The 21,990-nt window shown below is 44.1% G+C and overlaps 1 protein-coding gene across 5 annotated transcripts in view; it reads right to left on the bottom strand.

The window, feature by feature from the left end:
* The window catches only part of IKZF1 (IKAROS family zinc finger 1), a 211,568-nt gene that overhangs the window by 25,706 nt on the left and 163,872 nt on the right, over positions 1-21,990 (bottom strand). For all 5 annotated transcript variants that reach the window (XM_063922632.1, XM_063922631.1, XM_063922630.1 and 2 more), the window contains 2 exons: positions 8,865-9,032; positions 1,766-1,891 (listed from right to left, as the gene is read on the bottom strand). In XM_063922632.1, the coding sequence (XP_063778702.1) occupies positions 1,766-1,891; positions 8,865-9,032 (294 nt within the window). The remainder of the gene's footprint in view (positions 1-1,765; positions 1,892-8,864; positions 9,033-21,990) is intronic.

Genomic DNA, 21,990 nt, shown 5'->3' on the forward strand with positions numbered 1-21,990 from the left:
GACTTAAAAAATTGCAGCACTTCACCAGATCTAACACACACTATATATATATATATATATATATATATATATATATATATATAATATATATATATATATATATATATATATATATATAGTGTGTTAGATCTGGTGAAGTGCTGCAATTTTTTAAGTCTAAACACAGTAATGCTATCACTAAAGCACAATATATATATATATATATACACATATCTATTTATATATGTATATATATATACACACACACACAGTATATATCCACATATAAAACCCTTTTCTCCCATACTTAACTTACTTAACATGTACCAGTGAGGTCAGCAGGAGGAAAAGCCACACCAGAGAGCCAGGTCACTGTTACTGATGGGATTGGGAGCCAGGTGTATCGAGCCATTAGGTTCCTTGCAGTGCGATTTTCGGGTATGTGGAGAGGGGGCGGGGCCAAACGCTACAGTGGGCGGAGCTTAACTTGGGTGCCGTGGGTACCTTCTTTTGTTGAAGATAAAAAAAAAACATTTTCGTCTGTCAGGGATAGATTGGTGGAGAAGGTGGGTGGGGGGGTGGGGGGGGGGGGGGGGGGGGCGGGCGTTTGATAAGTCCCACAGGCTGCAGCTGCTGCAAGCACCGTGTGAAAGGACAGCAGACATCCTTTTTCTTTTTTTTTAAGTGGCTCAGCGGCGCCCTCCAGTGGCTGGCGCTCTAGGCAGCTGCCTAAAGCTGCCTAGTGGTAGCGCCGGCCCTGTCCCTATGGGTTGGGTTCGGGTGACCGGTGGTTGGGAGAACACCGGTCACCATACCGACGCCCGTATCCCGGATTTTAGATGGCCGGTGGGGGGGGGTCCATAAACAGCAGGTGTTGAAAGGTTATCCAGTCAGGAACCCAGCAGTCGGGATCCTGGCAGTCAGAATCCTGATGCCAGAATCCCGAGCCCCGGCATCTCGAATAGGGTCACCAGCCCGGTGCCGGGATCGTGAACAACCCACCGCTGGGCCGCGGGGGGAGTTTAGGTTCAGGCTGCGAGAGGAGGGTTAGGCTGCGGCCCTGGGGGGGGCAGGTTTATGCACTCCCCAGGAATGGTTAGGGTTACGCTGCGGGGGTGAGAGTGTTAGGTGTCTTTCGGGATTTTGTTCATCGGAATGCCGCATGCGCGATTCTGACCACTGGCAACCATACCGCCGGCATTTTCGATCCCAACCTATTGAAAGCTCACAATTGTCATAAAATATGTAATGAATTGAAACGAGTGGAATAAGTGGCAGGACTTCATAGCTGGTGGTCTGTTTACATTAGGCGTTCTCTATCCAAATAAACATAGGCGGATTCAATTAGTGGCGTTATACTGCCAAACCTTCTGCAATGTGCGGATGCACACATATTTGCCTATCATGGTAGGTTCAACATTGCTAGTTTTCCTGTGCACCTCTATTGGATGTGAGGAAAAACTAGTGATCATGCTGGCACTGATGTGCCATTCTGGAACAACACATTGTGGTCAAGCCGCTAATTGAATAAATTATTCAAAAATGACGATAGCAAGACATAAATTAGGCTGATGAATACACTTTTACATTCCTATTTTCTTCATAGGGTAGAAGTTATTGCCTGTTAGACATATATTCCCTGCTACTTGGTTAGGGGGTCATACAGTGCGTGATACAGACATTGTGATAATGGTTTTGGCACGAACTTAAAATTTTGACTTGACATAATTATGAACATTTGTTGATTGGTCTTGTTACAATAAATTAAATGTTTAAGGTAACTTACCCGAATAAAGGTTATTCTGCAGCCCCATACTTTGTAAGTAGTTGTGACATCTTTCCTTATGTTCTTCCAAAGAACTACGCTGTTTGTAACTGCGGCCACAGTACCCACACTTATGTGGTTTACCTACTGCAAAAAAAGGAGGTAAAATATTGTGCTTATTGTAAAAGCAAAACCTTACACAAAGCATATACTAACACCTGGAATCATAGTTCTGGTCGTTATTTCATAAAAATAGAAACTACACTGCTCCACACTACTACACTGTCCAACACAAAGCTTTACTTCTTTCTCTTTTATTATATAAACTTGCCCAATGTTATCCTGTACCAATATATCAGTTTATTCTGACCCCACTTCATAAAATACATTTGAGTGGGCCCATGTGCAGTCTCCAGGTAACTCTCTCCTGGCTCTCGCCCTCAGTAGACTCTGGCACTGTGCAGATCTTTGGAAAGTGGCACCAGTGGCATTTTCCTGGCGATTTCTCTGTTGCACATGTGATTTCTGTAGCACTGGCGGAGAGGTAAGCATGGTCTGCGGGTGCAGGGTGTCCAGTATGAGTCCCACTGGACGCTGAGGCCCGTGTCCACTGCACAACATGCACTCGTTATAGATACACCCATGCTGTTTAATGGATTTTTCTGAGTTATGAACAAAAAGGTTAAAGAAAACTGATGCTGGCAAGTTATCTGGAGTGATAAATGCACTTTGCCATTTTGTACACATAAACTTGTTATATTGTTATATTTCAAGCCCAGGATTTCAGTCTAGAAATACAATTTTTCAAATTTCTGGTGGAAAAAATCCCTTACACTTCTGTTCAAACTTATTTTACTTCCCAAATGACTACATCTATAGTAGTGTGTTCTCTATCATGGGTCCTAGAAGGTGTCTAATTGCTGCATGTACAGCTTACTGCAGCAGGGAAATGGTCACTTTGTCGACAAAAAATTGATATGTTACTTTAGCAGTTTAGCATTTTTAACAGTGTCAACATTTATTACTTTTAAACATGATGCTTAATGGTTATGTTTAAAGATATAAAGCCAACACTGATAAAATGTTGCAGGTATCCGTTCAATCGTATATCTGCATTACGGCGGTGGCATTCTTCTCTACACCGCTACCATTATTAGAGCGGTCAGCGCTACAGCTGCCTGCCCATGTGCTCCGCTCCCTCCCCTGTCTCCTGCAGTGCCTCTTTGGACTGGGAGTGACATCATGATGTCTCTTCCAGTCCATTACCACAGTGCCCTGTGCTGAAAAGTTGTGGCATTGGGTTGGGCAGCGTACAGCAAGCAACACGTGTCAGGACAGGAGAAGAGGCTGCAAGGCGGTGACACTGACAGAGACTCTGAAGTACTGAGTCTGATGCCTGGACTGACAAAAAGACTACAGTACAAGGCCAGGCAGCAGCAGTGAGAGAGCAATATAGTACCCAGTGACAGTGTACTCCCAACCCTCCCCCCCAACTTCAGTCACAGAAATTGGGGGGTGAGTGCTGTATAATGTTACTTAATATTAACAATCTAAATTATACTGTCAGGAATGAGGATTAAGAATGACGGTGATGCACAGCAGCCCTGAGGAGGGGGGAAATGATGATGAGGAGTAATGACAAGGAGGAGGCATGACGGTAATGAGGAGAGACTCTACTGTGGTGTAATGTGTATAACTCTACTGTGTGGTGTAGTGCATATAAGGGGTGTTACTGTGTGGTGTAACAGGTATAAGAAGTACTACAGTGTGGTGTAATGGGAATATCGGACACTACTGTGTGCTGTAATGTGAATTGCTACTATACTGTGGCCACGCCATTTTCCTGCAAAATCATGCCCCCCAATTTCAAATATTCTCTTTCTGACACAGAGCACCAAAATGTCTAGTTACCACTCTGGCAAGATGACCCCAGGGGCGCTGTGTGTGTGTGTGTGTGTGTGTGTGTGTGTGTGTGTGTGTGTGTGTGCCCCTATATAAGGTATGTACATTAAGCGTGTAAACTACAGCTCTTTAAGAACTTCTAATTTGTCAGATCACATTTCGGTAATGTAAGCCAAATATGACATATGTCAACCATTGGTCAGTAAGGTGTCTATGTACTTGTTGAAGAGAGGTAAAGTGCACAGAGATAAAGTACCAACCAACTAGCTTGTGTAATTTTTCAAACACAACCTGTAACATGGAAGTTAGTAGCTTACTGACTGGTACTTTATCTCCATCCACTTTATCTCTCTCCAAAGCTTAGTACATATTCTGGTGTGACGAAATCGGGTTCCGAGCCTGCCGATATGCTGACGAACTTCCATCCACAAGCTCCAATGCCCTGGTTCCATTACTGGTCCACTCCGCTGGGTCCTGGACCATACACTCCTCATCACAAGGGTGCTCCAAGTCCCATTGAGCCAATTTTCCAATTAGGGACCCCTTGGTATCCACTGCATTGATTACAATTTTTCTTGCATGACACAGTTCTTGCAGAACTCCCTTCTTGATGTGTTTGTAGGTTTGTGTTGCTGCCTCCATTCTGCTGTGATATCTTACATCCGTGCTTGTAACCCGAGTGATCCCCCTGCTTGCCACCAAATGTGAAGTTACTGGGTTCCAAATCACTCAGGCATGGTGGTGGATGAAAAACCAACAGTGGTTTATTGAACAGAATGGGTTATGACAGCTCAGCACACTTCTGTAATCCAATTCCACATGACAATTCCCACCACAAACTCCTGACAGAACATTACTTGGAGCAGAGAATCTCTCTTCAGCTCTCTGGGTAGCTCTACTTATACCCCCAGAAGCTTCATATTGCAGGGGTGTATTTGATTTCTTTGTCTTAGGATCATAAGGCATTGGAATACAATACATATTCTAATCAGGGTGATTACATCAGCCACAGCGCATTCCTGTCTGGTCAGCTCACTGTTGGACAACAGGGAGTAATCAAAAAAGGAAAAATGGTACCTTATATGACTGACCCTTTGAGTGTCCACTGTGGTGTTAATAAACAATAGGAAACTAGGTCTAACATAAATATATTACCTAAAGTGTAAAAGATAACATAACACAATTGCATATATTAACAATGTTAAAACCGATTTAAACACAATATTGGGTGAGCAGCAGTGGACATGTTATGGAGAATTAACAAACAGGCAAATTGAATGTATACGGATATGGGTATAAAAAGTACTGTACATACTATATTTGACATGGGAAATGAGGCATAGCTATATTAATTGTCACAGACCTCATTTCCTCACATTCCTCTCCCACTTTTGAGACCCAATGTCTCGGCAAGTTTTAGGTACAGTCCTCAATGTCCAAGCGAAGCTGTTGGGACAATCCAGTAAGTCTTTTTATGGGTCTGGTGAGAGGGTGATTAGCCCTTCTTAGTTCAGAAGTTCCTCTACTACTTTTAAGCTCTGTGCCTGGGCCGTACAAACTATCTGGCCCTATAACCCCACCTGGGTCAAAAGGACTGGGAGCCATGTTTCCTGAAGAGTCTAATGACCTGCCTTTTGGGTCTGGTGGAACTATGATTAGCAATCCACAATGGCTCAGTTCTTCACCAGATTCCCAATTATATGTCCCTGGTAGCAAAACATACTTGTTATTTGCTAACTGTGGGTCCAAAACATACTTGTAAATGCCTGCACCACTCCCACTCATTCCGTGGTCTCCCACCTGAGAACAAGCAAATAGTGGGATGCTGGCTGAGAGCGGTTTCCCTCCTGGTGGTGCATTACATCCCTCGCCTCTGGAACTTCAGGAGTGGATATTTTATCAATGTGTCCCAAACATAAATTTGTCAGTTGCATAAGGACGGGCACATGCTGGCACTCGGCCATGGCTCCAGATACAGTGTGGGGCTCTCCTCTCCCCTCCCCAAATTGCATGCCCAAAATCTGCCCAATGCAGTAACATGTTGGGGCTCCTGCCCTATTGCCAAAGGCAGATTGAACTTAGACTGCAGGGAAGTAGCAAAATCCGACAATTTGTCTCTCAACTCTTCCCCCTCAAAAGCCACTTCCACTTTTCCCTCCCGTAATTCCCCATGTGGCTGCAGAGAAACTGACAGGACTGACTGATCCCTGTTCAGGTATTATGCCTCAAAAGCCAATTCCTTCTCCATCCAAACACAACACTGAGAATGGCGCAGTAGCCAGGACTGGTAAGTGCTCACCTGAGGAATTCCCTTGGAGGTTTTGTTGCTCGAGTGATGGTAGGGTGACCATAGTGACTTCTTCCTCAACGTCTCGCTGGCACTCTGCAATCATTTCTAGATCCTCCAAGCCCGCAAATGGCCAGTTGTAACACAGCTCAGGCTGGTCACAGAGTGTTTCAATGTGACATTCCCACAGGGAGGAGCTAAGCAGTTGCAAGCAGTGCTTCACTGCATCCACTTGGTCAAGGTCGGCCTTCCGCAGTGTAGCATACTGGGCAGACAGTTCTTGGCACTCTCTCACTAAGTCCTCACCTTCCATCTCAGCAAAAGGGAAGTTGTATTGCAGTTCATCCTTGGGTGCTTGGATTGTGGGCACTGCTTTTTTCACTTCAGTGCTAGCCGCTTTCCATATAAAACACTGGGTAGCTTTTTCCCTTGGGTATGGGAGAAGCTGTTGCAGATGGTGCCTTTCCACATCAACCCTGCGACATTGGTCTTGCCATGCTAGGGTATCAAGGCCCCCCGATCCAATGCCACTTCCTCTGGCTCTGTCCGGGAAGACAATTTACTCTGCACTTGCCTTTCTGTCTCTGTATATTGTATTCTTTGTGTCATTTGGGTCACTGTGGTGATCACTTCCTCCCTGAATTCCACAAAATCTGGCTCCTCCAGCAGATTCCATGTGGCTGCTTCACTTCTGCAGTGCATGAACGCATTCCCCAGATGACACAATTTGACATGTATGCTGGATACTCTCCACCTGCTGATTACCCGTTGAGCTTCATTCCAGTACTCCCAAATGTACTGCATCTTGGTAAATATAAATAACATATCCGGCTTCCCAGTCTGACGATATGCTGACGAACTTCCATCCACAAGCTCCACTGCCATGGTTCCGTTACTGGTCCCCTCCACTGAGTCCTGGACCATATCCCCCTCCTTCCTCCTCATCACAAGGGTGCTCCAAGTCCCACTGAGCCAATTTTCCAATTAGGGACCGCTTGGTCATCCACTGCATTGATTACAATTTTTCTTGCATGACACAGTTCTTGCAGGACTCCCTTCTTGATGTGTTTGTAGGTTTGTGTTGCTGCCTCCATTCTGCTGTAATATCTTGCATCCGTGCTTGTAACCCAAGTGATCCCTCTGCTTGCCACCAAATGTGAAGATACCGGGTTATAAATCACTCAGGCTCAGTGGTGGATGAAAAACCAACAGTGGTTTATTAAACAGAATGGGTTATAAACAGTTCAGCACACTTCTGTAATGCAATTCCAAATGACAATTCCCACCACAAACTCCTGACAGAACATTACTGATACCCCTTTTACACCTACGAGCACGGGTCGCAGCCGGGAGCCTGACACGGGAGCTGCCCCCTGCTGCGACCCGTGCTCGGTCCCTTTCCCATCAGCAGTCACAACCCGGCATATGCCGGGTTGGTGACGCTTCTAGCTACACGGCAGGGGCGGCGCAGGGAGATCACATGATCTCCCAGCGCCGCCCATCCATACAGTGTAAACGGGAGCCGTGTCGCATCGACACGGCTCCCGTTTACACTACACCCTACCCGGATCATTCCCGTGTCCTACCCAGGTAAATAGCCGGGTAGGATTCACGGGTCACTTGATCCGGGTTGACCCTTTTCCACTTGCCAAAAACACGGGTAAATGCGCGCCCCCGTGCATTTACCCGTGTTTTTTGAGCTAGTGGAAAAGGGGTATTATTAGTCTTGGAGAAGATTATCTTTCCTCAGCTCTCTGTGTAGCTCTACTTAAACCCCCATAAGCTTCATATTGCAGGGGTGTGTTTGATTTCTTTGTCTTAGAATCTTAAGGTATTGGAATACAATACATCAGGTGATTACATCAGCCACAGAGCGTCCCTGTCTGGTCAGCTCACTGTTGCACAATAGGGAGTGAACAAAAAGGGACAATGGTACCTTATATGACTCACCCTTTGAGTGTCCACTGTGGTGTTAGTAAACAACAGGCAACTAGGTCTAACATGAATACATTATCTAAAGTTTAACAGATAACATAACACAATTGCATATATTAACAATATTAAGATTGATTTAAACACAATGTTGGGTGAGCAGCAATGGACATGTCATGGAGAATGAACAAACAGACGAATTGAATGTATACGGATATGGGTATAAAAAGTACATATTTGACATGGGAAATGAGGCATAGCTATATTAATTGTCACAGACCTAATTTCCTCACATCTGGTGACAGAGCTCTAAAACAGCCGACTGATATGTATAAAAACTTTTTCATACTGTCATTGATGTTAATGTACATTGTTTTATATACCTAGTTGAGCTCCTTTTTTTATAGTTCCTTATTTATATGATTAGGCACTGTTGTTTATTTTCTGTGCCCTGGGATACTACTCTAATAAAGTGGCACTACCTTCTAGTAGATTCAGTCACCTTATCTTCTGTTTCTTCTCACAACCCTAGCTGAAAACCAGGGGGGTAAGGGTTGTGATTGGTTGTGTCCATCAGGGTGTGTAAATTGGAAAAGACCAATCACAAATTGAAATCAAACGTTTGGAACTTGTGACCATTCCTCCTGCTTTCACCTCTCCTCTGTCACCATTTTAAAATGGAAAACAATTAATTTGCCTGTTATGAAGTGGTCCTGGCGCTCTGACTAGAGAAACAAGTTAGTAAAATGTACCCGGTAGGTGGTAATGCATCTTTAAGTTCACAGAGCAAAAGAAATAAACATGGGCAATGAAATAAACAATTCTACCTAATGCAATAGTAAATATGTGACTGACAAGTATTTAAGAAATTTAATTAGATAAAAAATGTCTTCTATAGAAGATACAAAATTCTATGTACCCATAAACTAATTTTATCTGTAGGTGCTTTTTCCTTTATGCGTTAATCCGTAAGTGAACTTTCCTGAATAACTGACTTACCAGAATGCGTCCTGAGATGACCAGTGAGAGCATCTCTGCGCCTGCATGCATAGTTACACATGTGGCACTTAAATGGCTTCTCCCCAGAGTGTAATTTGATGTGGCGAAGAAGATTGCCTTTCTGGGTAAAGGAAGCGCCACACTGGTTGCACTGGAAAGGCCGCTCTCCTGGAAAAGCAAAAAAATAACATAAAATTCTATTCATATAGGTAAAAAATTAACAGCAATTATAGAATCTAATATCTATCTATCTACTTATATGAGAACAAAATGTAACACTGTAACAAGGGGAAGATTTCAACAAGAAAGTTGTTTTCTCACTAGAACTGTATGACTTCCGTCGTCTGCAGGTTTCATAGAACATGAGGCTTTTAGACTAGACCTGCCAGTTCCTTAACGCTTCAGTGGCTGGGTCAATTTGATCTGAAAATCTAATTTTTTTTTCTAAATCAGAATGGCACATCACAATGCAAATTCAACCTCATTTAAATAAAGTGACTGCAACATTTTTGTGTTGAAGAGCCACTCTTCCTGATCAGCAGTTTTGGAATAAACCAATATCCAATTTTGTATGTTGTGGCATTTGGTGTTTTTTTTTTTTTTTAATGTAGCTTTTTTTTTTCAAAGGGTCTTTAAAATATGCTACTGAAGCAGCAAAAATAAAAAGGGAACTCATTAAAAATGCATTTCAGGATCACAAGTTCATTTCAGCGTTACATTCTTATATTTAAATGAAAGGCACTTCATTATAGCAGTTATAATAACTTCTTTTCATTTACATTTTCCCATGTATTTTCCCTTTCAATCTCTTCTCCATTACCTGTCTGTCCCTAAGCGGCAAAATCAGGGAGGAGAATGAGAGGGTGAAATAAAATTGAGCAGGCAACAGTGCACTGAGGGACATTATCCATTATCCTTGCAGGATATTATCATGGGGCTTTGAATTAATAGTCTCTAGCGCTCACAAAACTCATAAACCCATGACTGTATGTTTAGAAAAAGTGAAAAGAAGTCCCAAGTAGTATCAGCTGTGACCAGGCACCACTACAGCACTCCTGCTACCAGTTCTACAATGTGTGCCCCTCCACACACTGAAACTCCCATTCCTAATAAAGTAATGTCACTGCACATCGGTGTATATGTAAACCGACAGTTCTATGTACTCTACAGACTTCATCAACATTTGTCTTTGCTCTATAAGGGGTCTACAGAGCAGAGCCAGATTAGTATAGAGCAACTCAAGGCAACATAATCCAAACCAGTGTTGGACTGGGAGATGAAGGGCGCACCGCGGAATGCTGGGGTATGGGCCCATGCTTAAGGGTGTGACCGGGCTCCAGTGGGAGTGTGGCCAGCCACCACAGAGATTTGGCTATTATAGAGTGCTCAGTCCTGGACAGTTGATCTATATCTATATATACACTGCTAGTGTATGCATAAAAATGTACCACATTAATAACAGCAATGAACTGTAGACAATACACCACAGTCCTGTGCAGCATAATGTAACATATGTAAAGTTGAAGAAAAAGTATGTGAACCCTTTGGAATTTCCTGGATTTGTGCATAAATTGGTCATAAAATGTGTTCTGATCTTCATCTAAGTCACAACAATAGACAAACACAGTCTGCTGAAACTAATACCACACGAACAATTATGGGGGTAATTCCAAGTTGATCGCAGCAGGATTTTTGATAGCAATTAGGCAAAACCATGTGCACTGCAGGGGAGGCAGATATAACATGTGCAGAAAGAGTTAGATTTGGGTGGGTTATTTTATTTCTGTGCAGGGTAAATACTGGCTGCTTTATTTTTACACTGCAAATTAGATTGCAGATTGAACACACCCCACCCAAATCTAACTCTCTCTGCACATGTTATATCTGCCTCCCCTGCAGTGCACATGGTTTTGCCCAATTGCTATCAAAAATCCTGCTGCGATCAACTTGGAATTACCCCCTATATGTTCTCATGTTTTTACTGAACACACCATGTAAACATACACAGTGCAGGGTGGACAAAGTATGTGAACCCTTGGATTTAATAACTGGTTGACCCTCCTTTGGCAGCAATAACCTCAACCAAACGTTTCCTATAGTTGCATATCAGACCTGCACAACGGTCAGGGGGAATTTTGGACCATTCCTCTTTACAAAACTGTTTCAGTTCAGCAATATTCTTGGGTTGTCTGGTGTGAATCGCTCTCTTGAGGTCATGCCACAGCATCTCAATCGGGTTGAGGTTAGAACTCTGGGCCACTCCAAAAGGCGTATTTTCTTCTGTTGAAGCCATTCTGTTGTTGATCTACTTCTGTGCCTTGGGTCGTTGTCCTGTTGCATCACCCATCTTCTGTTGAGCTTCAATTGGTGGACAGATGGCCTTAAGTTCTCCTGCAAAATGTCTTGATAAACTTGGGATTTCATTTTTCCGTTGATGATAGCAATCTGTCCAGGCCCTGAGCAGCAAAGCAGCCCCAAACCATGATGCCACCTTCACCATACTTCCCAGTTGGGATGAGGTTTTGATGTTGGTGTGCTGTGCCTTTTTTTCTCCGCACATAGTGTTGTGTGTTCCTTCCAAACAACTCAACTTTGGTTTCATCTGTCCACAGAATATTTTGCCAGTAGTGCTGTGGAACATTCAGGTGCTCTTTTGCAAACTTCAAACATGCAGCAATTCTTTTTTGGACAGTAGTGGCTTCCTCCGTGGTATCCTCCCATGAACTCCATTCTTGTTCAGTGTTTAACGTATGGTAGATTCGTCAACAGAGATGTTAGCATGTGCCAGAGATTTCTGTAAGTCTTTAGCTGACACTCTAGGATTCTTCTTCACCTCATTGAACATTCTGCACTGTGCTCTTGCAGTCATCTTTACAGGACGCCCACCCCTGGGGAAAGCAGCAATAGTGCTGAACTTTCTCCATTTATAGACAATTTGTCTTACCGTGGACTGATGAACATCAAGGCTTTTAGAGATACTTTTGTAACCCTTTCCAGCTTTATGCAAGTCAACAATTCTTAATCGTAGGTCTTCTGAGAGCTCTTTTCTGTGAGGCATGGTTCACATCAGGCAATGCTTCTTGAGAATTGCAAACTCAAAACTGGTATGTGTTTTTTATAGGGCAGGGCAGCTTTAACCAATACCTCCAATCTCGTCTCATTGATTGGACTCCAGGTTGGCTGACTCCAGACTCAAATTAGCTCTTGGAGAAGTCATTAGCCTAGGGGTTCACCTACTTTGTCCACCCTCACTGTGAATGTTTACATGGTGTGTTCAATAAAAACATGAGAACATATCATTGTTTGTGTGGTATTAGTTTTAGCAGACTGTGTTTGTCTATTGTTGTGACTTAGATGAAGATCAGAACACATTTTATGACCAATTTATGCACAAATCCAGGAAATTCCAAAGGGTTCACATACTTTTTCTTGCAACTGTATAATGTATAAAGTGAGTCTGGAACCTGATACCGAAAGGGAAGGGGGGTTGGGGGGCACAGGCTATGGGGCCCACCGGGAGTTTCCCCTGTTCCCCTGTGAGCCAGTCCAACCCAGATCCACGCTTACTGCAGGGGTTCTTAACCTAGTTCAGCAGTGACCATCACAATGGGCTTAGTTCAGAATTGGAAATAAATTGGGTGTATGTTGCTTCAAAGAAGCGTGAGCGGAAATAAGGTATATATTTGCACAATATGATGTGACTGCCTCTACATACAGTATGTGCCTGGTTTGCTTCTAAATCAGTCATCATCATTAGTGTGCAAATGCCAATACTAGGCGCAAAAGATATAACTCAAAACAGGTGTATTTTCTGCTATGTCCAATTCTACATAAATCACACAGCATTTCTGAACTTTGCCAATGTGAGAACCCCCCTAAAGCCCAGCTCTGCGCTACAGAGGCCTTAGAAAAAAGCCTCATATTTTGCAATGGTTTACCACTGCAATGAAAAACACATTCATTTTTACTTATGGAAATAAAGGGAAATTCCACAAAATTTTGCAATGAATTTAAATGTATTATTATTATTATTATTTTTTGTCCTACATCAGATTTTATTATATGCCTTTCCATATGTACATCTTATGGTGCTGTTTCTCAGTTGTATGTAAAGTGGCTGTAGTTGTGGGCAGTCGCAGAAGCCAGATTTACTATTTATGATAATGCCAAAATCCATAGGATTAATGTGGGGCAGGCCTGGCGCTACCCGCTCAGGGGATGCAGTGCAGGGAGGTGCTGGGACGGAGAGGCGCTCCCCCTGCTCTGCATCCCTTCATTGCTGCGCCGTCCTGTCCCCCCTGATGCTGCTGCCAGCTGCTGTGCCTGTCACTGTATGACAGGCAGCGGCGCTGGCAGCATGAAAAGCTCACTCCCCTCCCCTCACCTGTGTGACAGCAGCTGTATGGATCAGAGGAGGAGGCGGAGCTACAAGGAATGGAAGGGGCGGGGCTAAACAGGACGAAAGGGGGCAGAGCTACACAGACCAGGCTGCTGTTGAGAGAGGGACAGCCAGACTTAGGTAAGTGGAGGGTGAGAAAGAAATGTATGTATGTGTGTGTGTGTGTGTGTATGGTGTGTGTGTGTGTGTGTGTGTATGTGTGAATTGTGTGTTTGAGGTATGTCTGTGTGCGCACGCATTATGGACACTACTACTTGGGGGGCCATTACATGTAAGGACGCTACTACTACTGGGGAAAGGGTAATACATATAACGATGCTACTACTAAATTCCTAATGGATAAGGATATTCAGGGTTACGGGGCATAGTCACGCACTATGGTTATTATAAAAAAGAGGGGTTAATCGGAACGGCAGTCATCAACTTCAGTAAAAATTTTATACAAAATAATCGTGCATAGGAGACCACAAATAGGTTGAACCCGCTGGACAATTGTCTTTTTTCAACCTTAGATACTATGTTACTATGTTACTGGGGGAGCCATTACATGTAAGCACGCTACTACTACTTGGGGGGGAGCATTACGTATAACGACGCTACTACTGGGGGGGCATTACATGTAAGTACGCTACTACTACTGGGGGGGCATTAAATATAACGACGCTACTACTGGGGGGGCATTACATATAAGAACGCTACTACTACTTGGGGGGGAAGCATTACGTATAATGACACTACTACTGTGGGGGGCATTACATGTAAGTACGCTACTACTACAGGGGGGCATTACATGTAAGGACGCTACTACTTGGGGGGCATTACGTATAACAACGCTACTACTGGAGGGGCATTACATGTAAGTACGCTACTACTACAGGGGGGGCATTACGTATAACTATGCTACTACTGGGGGGGCCATTACATGTAAGTACGTTACTACTACAGGGGGGGCATTACGTATAACGATGCTCCTACTGGGGGGGCCATTACATGTAAGTATGCTACTACTACAGGGGGGCATTACATGTAAGGACGCTACTACTTGGGGGGCATTACGTATAACAACGCTACTACTGGGGGGGCATTACATGTAAGTACGCTACTACTACAGGGGGGGCATTACGTATAACTATGCTACTACTGGGGGGGCCATTACATGTAAGTACGTTACTACTACAGGGGGGGCATTACGTATAACTATGCTACTACTGGGGGGGCCATTACATGTAAGTACGTTACTACTACAGGGGGGGCATTACGTATAACGATGCTACTATTGGGGGGGCCATTACATGTAAGGACGCTACTACTACTTGGGGGGCATTACGTATAACAACGCTACTACTGGGGGGGCATTACATGTAAGTACGCTACTACTACACGGGGGGCATTACGTATAACTATGCTACTACTGGGGGGGCCATTACATGTAAGTACGTTACTACTACAGGGGGGGCATTACGTATAACTATGCTACTACTGGGGGGGCCATTACATGTAAGTACGCTACTACTACAGGGGGGGCATTACGTATAACTATGCTACTACTGGGGGGGCCATTACATGTAAGTACGTTACTACTACAGGGGGGGCATTACGTATAACGATGCTACTACTGGGGGGGCCATTACATGTAAGGACGCTACTACTACTTGGGGGGCATTACGTATAACAACGCTACTACTGCGGGGCATTACATGTAAGTATGCTACTACTACTGGGGGGGGCATTACGTATAAGGACGCTACTACTGGGGGAGGGGGCATTATGTATAAGGACGCTACTACTGGGGGCATTATGTATAAGGGCGCTACTATTACTGGGGGGCATTACGTATAACAATGATACTACTACTGGGGGGGCATTACGTATAAGGATGCTACTACAACTGGGGGGTGCACTACGTATAAGGACGCTACTACTACTGTGGGTGCATTACATATAAGGATGCTACTAGTACTGGGGGTGCACTACGTATAAGGACACTACTACTACTGGGTGTGCACTACGTATAAGGACGCTACTACTACTGGGGGGGGCATTACGTATAAGGACGCTTCTACTACTGTGGGTGCATTATGTATAAGGATGCTACTACTACTGGGGGGGGATTATATATAAGGATGCTACTACTACTGGGGTGCATTACATATAAGGCTACTACTACGGGTGGGGCATTACGTATAAGATGAATAAGATTTTGCTACTGTGTGATGTAAATTTAAATGGAGTTACTATTGTGTGGCCACGCCCCTTACTTGTGAGACCACACCCCTTTTCCTGGCGTGCTCCAAAGTCGCGCGCTGACCTTATGTCGAATATGGGAGGGCGCAAATTTATAGTTTGCAGGGGGGTGCCGAACACCCTAGCACTGGCCCTGATGTGGGGCTTCGTGTTTTTGCAAGCGGAAACCGATGACGTCCATTGATATTACGCCAGCCACCACAACTATCAATAATATTGGCACTTGCACCATCCCCATATAAGGTGGAAGAGATGCATCCGAAACAGGCTTCCATTATATCGTGTGTGATTCAGTATTGCACAGCAAATGACACTCCCATGTTACTCCTAGAAGCCTGTGCGGATCTGTGTGATCGCATTTTTGTCACCCATTTGCTGTACCGATATGCCTACATGCACAGAAAGACAGATCCGGCTAAGTTAAGGCTGGCTCAGAATAGGAATGGAAATCTGCAAAAATCTGCATGCACTATGGGGGTAATTCCAAGTTGATCGCAGCAGGACATTTTTTAGCAGTTGGGCAAAACCATGTGCACTGCAGGGGAGGCAGATATAACATGTGCAGAGAGAGTTAGATTTGGGTGTGGTGAGTTCAATCTGCAATCTAAATTGCAGTGTAAAAATAAAGCAGCCAGTATTTACCCTGCACAGAAACAAAATAACCCACCCAAAGCTAACTCTCTCTGCACATGTTATATCTGCCTCCTCTGCAGTGCACATGGGCCCTCATTCCGAGTTGTTCGCTCGTTCTTTTTCATCGCATCGCAGTGAAAATCCGCTTAGTACGCATGCGCAAAGTTCGCACTGCGACTGCGCCAAGTAACTTTACTATGAAGAAAGTATTTTTACTCACGGCTTTTTCTTCGCTCCGGCGATCGTAATGTGATTGACAGGAAATGGGTGTTACTGGGCGGAAACACGGCGTTTCAGGGGCGTGTGGCTGAAAACGCTACCGTTTCCGGAAAAAACGCAGGAGTGGCCGGGGAAACGGTGGGAGTGCCTGGGCGAACGCTGGGTGTGTTTGTGACGTCAACCAGGAACGACAAGCACTGAACTGATCGCACAGGCAGAGTAAGTCTGGAGCTACTCTGAAACTGCTAAGTAGTTAGTAATCGCAATATTGCGAATACATCGGTCGCAATTTTAAGAAGCTAAGATTCACTCCCAGTAGGCGGCGGCTTAGCGTGAGCAACTCTGCTAAATTCGCCTTGCGACCGACCAAGTCGGAATGAGGGCCATGGTTTTGACCAACTGCTAAAAAATTTCCTGCTGCGATCAACTTGGAATTACCCCCTATATGCAAAAACTTGCCGTTTACGTATCTGCACAGAGATCCATTTCACTCAAAATCAGCCCCTTAACTTGTACCTTACAAAAAAATCTGGGTTTCTACAGTGGATATTTTGCAATATATTTGAAATATATTAGACATATACAGGGTCAGTGATCACAGATGTAGCAGTAGGCTCAGCCCACTTTCCAGATATGCAACCATTCCACAATTCAGGTCCCCTGCTCGGTGGAGCATTGGAGCAAATCCATGGGTCTTGGAGAGTAGCAGAAGAACCTAACATTAGCCTGAAACAAATATATAAAAACCGGTCTGCTTATAGACTGAATAGTGTATTTACAGTAATATAGCATCAATAATTAACACTAAAGATGGTCTGTAGTATTGACTGTAGGGTAGAGAGTCTAACAAATTATCAAACTTATCTATTATACAGTAAATAATGTAAATGGTCAAGAAAAAGTTAAACTTCCAATAATAAATATACATACATGATGTAACCAGTAGGAGACAGGACTATGCTATCTAAGCACACATTCTCCCAACTCATGTGAAAACACACTCTCTTCTTGCTGGCAGCTGCTCTCTTGCCTTTCTGGTCCGGTATGCTGATTGATCCACACACACAGCAGACTTCGTAGGAAAAGCTGTTACCAGTGGGCATGCGCAGCAACTCCATTCTGTCCTTCAAACTGCATATTGTGGCCATAGCAATTGTTTTATATACTACTATTGTGGTCATGATTTGAGCCACTATTTATCTATGAATAAACATCATTAATTCATCATGAATTCTATGCCAATATTCTATATTATGCTTGTCATTTAGGTCTTGGGTGCGGATGCATAGCAATTGCAATTACTAATGCTAGCCTGGGACCCGTTCGCGAGAGCGTATGCACTATGCAATCCTATTGATCATGGGGCACATTCGCGGGCTTGCTAGTCGTGACAAGCAACCCACGATTGCTGTGGCTAGTAGCAAAGATGAAGCTGGCCATATCTGTATATGTGAATATTCTTAGTAGCTCTCCAGCGTAGGGTACAAAATCCTGGCAGTCAGTATCCCGACAGTCAGGATGTCAACAGTGTCATCCTAACAGTCAAAATCCTGATGGATCCTGGTAAGTATTTAAAAATTTCCCCTAGCCCACCCCTCCCACAGCCTAACCTTAACCCACCCCTCCACAGCCTAACCCTAACACCCCTGTACTTACCTTTGGGATCCGTTGGGATTTTGACCGCTGGGAACCCGCTGTCAGTATTCTGGCTGTCGAGATCCTGCTGTCAGTATTCTGACTGTGGGGATCCCAAGTGCCGGGATCATGACTGGATGCTTGGTCCTGGCCACCAAGTTGTGCAGAGTTTCAAATCTGTCACAGGGATAATGCTAGGCTTAATGTCAAATGGCATTTCCGGAAGTTTGGCTACGTACCGCATATGCACCAAGCCCCAGAATGCGATAGATTCCAGGACTTGGACGTTGTGGGCAATGCTATATAAAGATGGCGTTGTCCTATAGAAGCCTATGGACTTCTATTGCACAGCCCCATTGAGAGGGATCCAACCGTATCCCTCTCAGCACCTCCTGCGGTGCATGCGTCACTAGACGCATGTGCAGATGGACTCCGGGTCATAAACCTGGAAGTCCACTCTTACCGAAAGAGATGTCTTTCTGGATTTTCTTCATGCATATGGCATCAGTAAACACCGCTATGCATGCAGAGAGTGGCAGAATTGCCCACTGCCCCTGTCTGTCCTGAATTCAGAGGGCTAGGGGTGGTGCTGTCACATAGATGTGTCTCAGAATACAGATGGATGTGTGCATAGCATGCCTTAGTTAGCTGAAGCTTGGTTCTCAATATAAGTACCATGACCAAGGCAAGATGAAGTGGTGGGTAAGGCACAGTAAGCTTCTTAGTTTGTCTTAGGAGCTTACTTCTCCCATTGCCTCCTCAGCTTCTTAGCACACTGGGTAGCATCATAGGCAGTGCTGCAGTGAGTGGCTGAATCTTGCAGGAAGCCAGCCCGCTGGCCCCAGCTACAATTAGGTGGATAGTCATCTTTCCCCTGTACCCCCCCTCCACACATCTTTCCCATGTGCATCCATCCACACGCCTTTCCCCAGTACCCTCCTCGACACGTTTCCCTTGTGCCCCTCAACACACGTTTTCTGTGCCCCCATCCGCATACCTTTCCCCAGTTTCACCCTCCACCCACATTTACCCTGAGCCCCCCTCAACACATCTTTTTCCTGTGCCCCCTCCATATACCTTACCCTTTAGCACCTCCACCTTACACCTTATTCCTGTACCCTCCTGTCCACACGTCTTTCCCCAGTACCCCCTTCACACACATTTCCCCTGAGACCCCCTCAACACATCTTTCCCGTGTGCCCCCTTCCACACACCTTTTTCCAGTACCCCCCTCCACACACATTTTCTCTGTGTCGCCCTAAAAACATATCTTTCCCCTGTGCCATCATCCACACACATTTCCTCTGTGCATTCCTCCATATACCTTATCCTTGAGACCCCCTCCACACACCTTATCCCTGTGAACCCTTCCACACACCTTTCCCCTGTACCCCCCTCCACCCACTTTATCCATGTGCCCCCCGTCCACCCATTATTTCCCTGTCCTTCCTTATGCACATCTTTTTCCTGTGTCCCCTCCACACACCTTTTCTCTGTGCCCCTTACGACACTCTATTTCTCTTGCCACCCACTTCTGCCATCTTCTGCCCTTACCTTACTCCTTCTATTCTGCTGATGTTGCTGGAGTCCTGCTTGCAGACAATCACAAGCAATGTGGATGAGATTGAGAATGGCAGTTAAGTGCATTTCTGATTTTAATAATTGTTTCCGTATAACTATAGTTTTGCTGGCAACAACCCTGATGGTGGCAAGAATTGTGAGCGCAGTCTAGCACAAACTGCACAAGTATTATGGTGGTACTCAGAGTACTGCATTATCTATTCTGATAATACATTAAATAATAAAAAATGTATTTATTTATTCCAAGAATAAAGCATATTTAATGTTTACAAATAAATATATATATATATATATATATATATATATATATATTTTTTATATATATATTTTTACTTTTATTTTAAAATATTATCCACTAGTGGAAATTAAAGTCCAAACCTGGAAAGCCGACTCAAAAACTTGCTTGGTATGCTAATCCTTACAGTTTTAGGCAAGTTTTGCCAGGGCAGCTGAATATTACCGAGCTGCCCAGACAATACTTAATTGATAAAGTGTGCAAAATAAGGGATTTTTTTTTCTTAAAAATGATTCAGGACTTCATGATAAATAGGGCCCTATAGCCTTGCTTATAACAGAAAGAAATGCATCCAGCTCCATGGCTAGTTTAAACAGACAGTATAAAAATTACGTTGCTATAAAAACAAACTATACAAAGAAATACATTTTTTAAATGTAGGTCTTGTTTCAGTGCTTTCTTTTTTTTTTTGTATATTTAGGGGTAAATTTACTGAAGCTTCTAAAACAGTGAATTGGTGATGTTGCCCATAGCAACCAATCAGATGCTGTCTATCATTTCTCTATTGCCTTTTAGAAAATGATAGACAACATCTGATTGGTTGCTATGTGCAACATCGCCAATTCTCTGTTTTAGAAGCTTTAGTAAATTTACCACTTAGATGGGATGATTTTGAAATACCAACAGTCAGAATCCTGACAGCGGAATCTCGATGGTCATAATGCCGATGGATGACGGTGAGTGAACCTAACCCTACCCCTAACACACTCTACAGCCTAACCCTAACCATATACAACTGCAGCATAAACTTAACCTTCCCCTCCTGCAGCCTAACCCTAACTGCCCCCTTCCTGCAGCCTAACCCTAACCCTCCCCCTAATGCCTAACCCTAAACCTAACCCCAACCCCAGTACTTACCATCAGGATCCTGGCCACATCCCATTTAGAAACCTTAAAATATCAGTTTTGTGATTACATAACATATCCACTTTGTTTTACAATGCAAGCTTCTCCAGCACTGCTTCAGAGACGTTACAAAGGCAAAGCAGACCAGCCAGAATGCAAGCTACAAGCAAGACGTCTTCTACCAATGAACCTTTACTTTTATCAATGACTTTGGCTATTCAGTGTTGTAGAGTAGAACTGCAAAGTCCTGCCAGAGGGCAAGCTGGAACTTGTACTTCCAAAATAGCCAGACAGCCATAGATTGCACAGGTTACCAGCCAGTCACATACTCCATGACTCCATGCTACTCCTCTGAATGTATATAAATATCAAAGCCTTTGCGTCCAGCATTGCATGTGGTTACATATTCTGGATGTTGTTTTTTTTAAAGTAATTTTTGAAATTGCATTGGCAAAACATTTACAACGTTGGGGTCTATTATAATGCGTGTACTGTAAGTCACACAAACTGTCTGTACCATTTGTGAAGAACCTAGGGAAGGTACAGACTATTTCATGAAATTGGAGTGAAGTTATAGAAAGGGGAAAAGCCTTTTTTATGGCAGAATCCATGCTAGAGAAATTTCAAGGGACAGTAATCATGTCACAAACATAGATCAGAGAATGCCTCCTGCTGTCACTATAGGAGAGGCACTGGAGCGCACAACAGGAATAGAGCAGACACTGGCTGAGTAATAAATTGCTGGATTCCTGTCATCCCCAGGTCGCATTACCCCTTGGGCGAGTGCATTGGCCCAATGGGAGAACGCCCGCTTCTGCAATAGGACAATCCACTTTGATGTTGGATGCTGGGCTTTTGTGACGTTGACACTTCCGCAAAGCTTGTCTGTCTTGGCAGCAACCAAAATGTTCATCTTGCTCTATTAGCATTGAGACTTCATTCAGGTAAGTTGCGTATAATTGGAAGCAATGTGCTGTATCTGTGGCTTATGTACATATTTGTGAGCTTCTGATACACACATTATAGCAGTAAATTAAGCCAGTTCAATAGGAATTGTCAAAGTCGGAAAAATATCATGCTACACGTTGCCATATATTCACCTCATGCGCGTGCCTGCTGCACGTGCACATTCTCTCCCGTGCGTACGGATACTCGCAGCTGCGTGATGGCGCCTCCTCGGCCATGCGCTCGAGCGCGTGGTATGTGCATTTACGGTAGAGTTCGTGTGCGTCTAGCGGGCGACTCAATCGTTAAATAATAAACCAAATAGTATG

The sequence above is a fragment of the Pseudophryne corroboree genome, chromosome 5, assembly GCF_028390025.1.
Source record: "Pseudophryne corroboree isolate aPseCor3 chromosome 5, aPseCor3.hap2, whole genome shotgun sequence".
NCBI classification, from domain to species: Eukaryota; Metazoa; Chordata; class Amphibia; order Anura; family Myobatrachidae; genus Pseudophryne; species Pseudophryne corroboree.